This window comes from Corvus brachyrhynchos, unplaced genomic scaffold, assembly GCF_000691975.1.
Source record: "Corvus brachyrhynchos isolate BGI_N302 unplaced genomic scaffold, ASM69197v1 scaffold162, whole genome shotgun sequence".
Taxonomy (NCBI): domain Eukaryota; kingdom Metazoa; phylum Chordata; class Aves; order Passeriformes; family Corvidae; genus Corvus; species Corvus brachyrhynchos.
In genome coordinates this window covers 3312266-3314303 of record NW_008236696.1, presented here as the reverse complement: position 1 = coordinate 3314303, position 2038 = coordinate 3312266, and the positions used below count along the sequence as shown (strand labels likewise).

The 2038-nt window shown below is 44.4% G+C and overlaps 1 protein-coding gene across 1 annotated transcript in view; it reads left to right on the top strand.

Annotated features, from left to right (window-relative positions):
• The first annotated feature begins 27 nt into the window (after positions 1-27).
• Positions 28-2038, top strand: part of MRPL47 (mitochondrial ribosomal protein L47) — a 3916-nt gene continuing 1905 nt past the window's right edge. The window contains 2 exon segments of the mRNA XM_017726922.1: positions 28-727; positions 1287-1369. Of these exon segments, the coding sequence (XP_017582411.1) occupies positions 583-727; positions 1287-1369 (228 nt within the window). The 5' untranslated portion in view covers positions 28-582.

Genomic DNA, 2038 nt, shown 5'->3' with positions numbered 1-2038 from the left:
CCGTGTGTCCCGGTGTCCCTGTGTCCTGGCTCCGCCAGCCAGGGTGGTGCGTGGTCGCAGGCACCGTGTAAGGGCAGCATAACGCGGTTCCCTGTGCCTGTAGAGTCCTGCAGTCATTGTGCCGGTGCTTCCAGCGTGGGTGGGCTTTGTGCTTTCCCGTGTGTCCACAGGTTTTGCCATTGAGGCCACGACGAAGGGCGTGGGTTCTCCCTCTCTGGAGACACCCCTGGATGCGTTCCTATGTCACCTTTTCCTTTGGCAGGGGTTTTGAACTGCATGATCTCCAGAGGCCCTTTGTAATTCTAAAAGCTCTGTGATTCTATGATCTACTCTTGTACAGCATAGCTCAAACTTACTCCTTAATTTTTAATTGTTCATTATCTCTGAGTATAGAAAATTAGATAATTAGATGACGGGGAGGAGAAAACACCGAGATGACATTTTTGTGGCTAAGCAAACCCCTGCCTTTCCCCCGACACCTGTCCGTAGGACCTGTGCCTTTGTGAATGAAACAAACATTCTCATTTAGCGGAATATTATTTTTCTTATCATACAAAGTTTTCCTTCTAACTTTTATGCAGAATGGTGCTGAATCTGTACCACAAGAACCTACGAAAAATTGAGCCCCTCCATCAGGTGAAGTTCCTGCACACAACTGTGTCTCAGAGGGGTCTGGAGGAGTTTTTTGATGATCCAGGAAACTGGGGGGAAAAAAGTGTAAAGTCTGGTGAGTTATATTTAGCATTTCTGATAGTGATCTTTGAGCTGAAATCTGGGGTTTTTGCATCATAGGGAGTATTCACAGCTACATAAAACTTACTTTTCTATGTATATGTACATACATCCACTTGTGCATCTTTATGCCTGTTAATTTTTCCTGTGTGTAGTCAGTGTTTATGAAAGTAAATAGCAATTGTGCAGCAAAATGTTTTGTTGTAAATCCTGTGCCTTGCTCTGAAGTGAGTGTGTCACAGAAGAGGTGTGCTTTGATGAAATGTAGGTCCTATGGAAGAAAACTAGTCCAGTGTAGAGGTTCATTTTACAGCTTTCCTTATTCCCAGCCTTTTACAAACACAGATAAACACTGCGTGTAGTTGCCTTTTTGCATTGTGTTTTAAAAGCAAAGCTGAATATCCTCGAGGATGGCTGTCCAAGCAGTAGTATTTTTTTAAAAAGTGGTCTTTGTACTGTTGTGTCAGCTGAGCCTAATAGAAGCACGTTTTTTATTTTCCAGAATAAGAGAACTTTGTTCCGTTAAATTAATGGTGGTTTTTTATCTTTTACAGGGGATTCATGGAATATAAAGCAGCTAAGGGGCAAGAGTAGTGAAGACCTGCACAAACTTTGGTAAGTAGGTTTTAGTGAAGAAGCTTCTTTTCTTTCTGAGCAGCTGTGCGCTTTTTAATGAAGTGTGGCTGGTGAACTTATCCAGTAACTTTAGTCTGCCATAGAGCTCTGCAGGCTCCAGCCAGCTTTGGGCCTGGATCAGCCCCGGTTCTGGCCCTGCTCAGAACACAGAAGCTGCACTGCAGGTGGCTGTGGGACAGCTGTGTCTAGTTCAGAGGGCTCAGGTTGGGTACAAACCCTCTGGGGATCGTTTGAATTGGACAGACTTGGTTGTCAGTGCCTTCTGGTGGACTGGGCACTTCGTTTCATCAGGGTGCTCAGGCTGGCATTTATTCTGATTTAGGAAGTTTCTGAAGCTGGAGGTTGCATTGCCACTTCAGGGCTGTGCCAGGGCTGAACTTAATCATGACTGTGAACAGCTTTTTCCTTGCTTTGACTTGTCCTTTTCCTGTGTACATGTAAGAAAAATCTGGCTCTGTCCAGGTAGTGGAAGACAACTTAGTGTTAAACTCTTCCCTCCCAAGCCTTCTTTATTCCAGACTAAGTAAACCTGTCTCCCTCATTCTCTTCTTTTGTTTATGTGAAGCCAGCAGGCACAGGATATGGGATTACAGATAGTAAGTGAATAACTGCTTAGCTATCCAGGAGTTATTTTTGTATTACTGTGCCTTCTGCTCTAGGTATGTCCTGC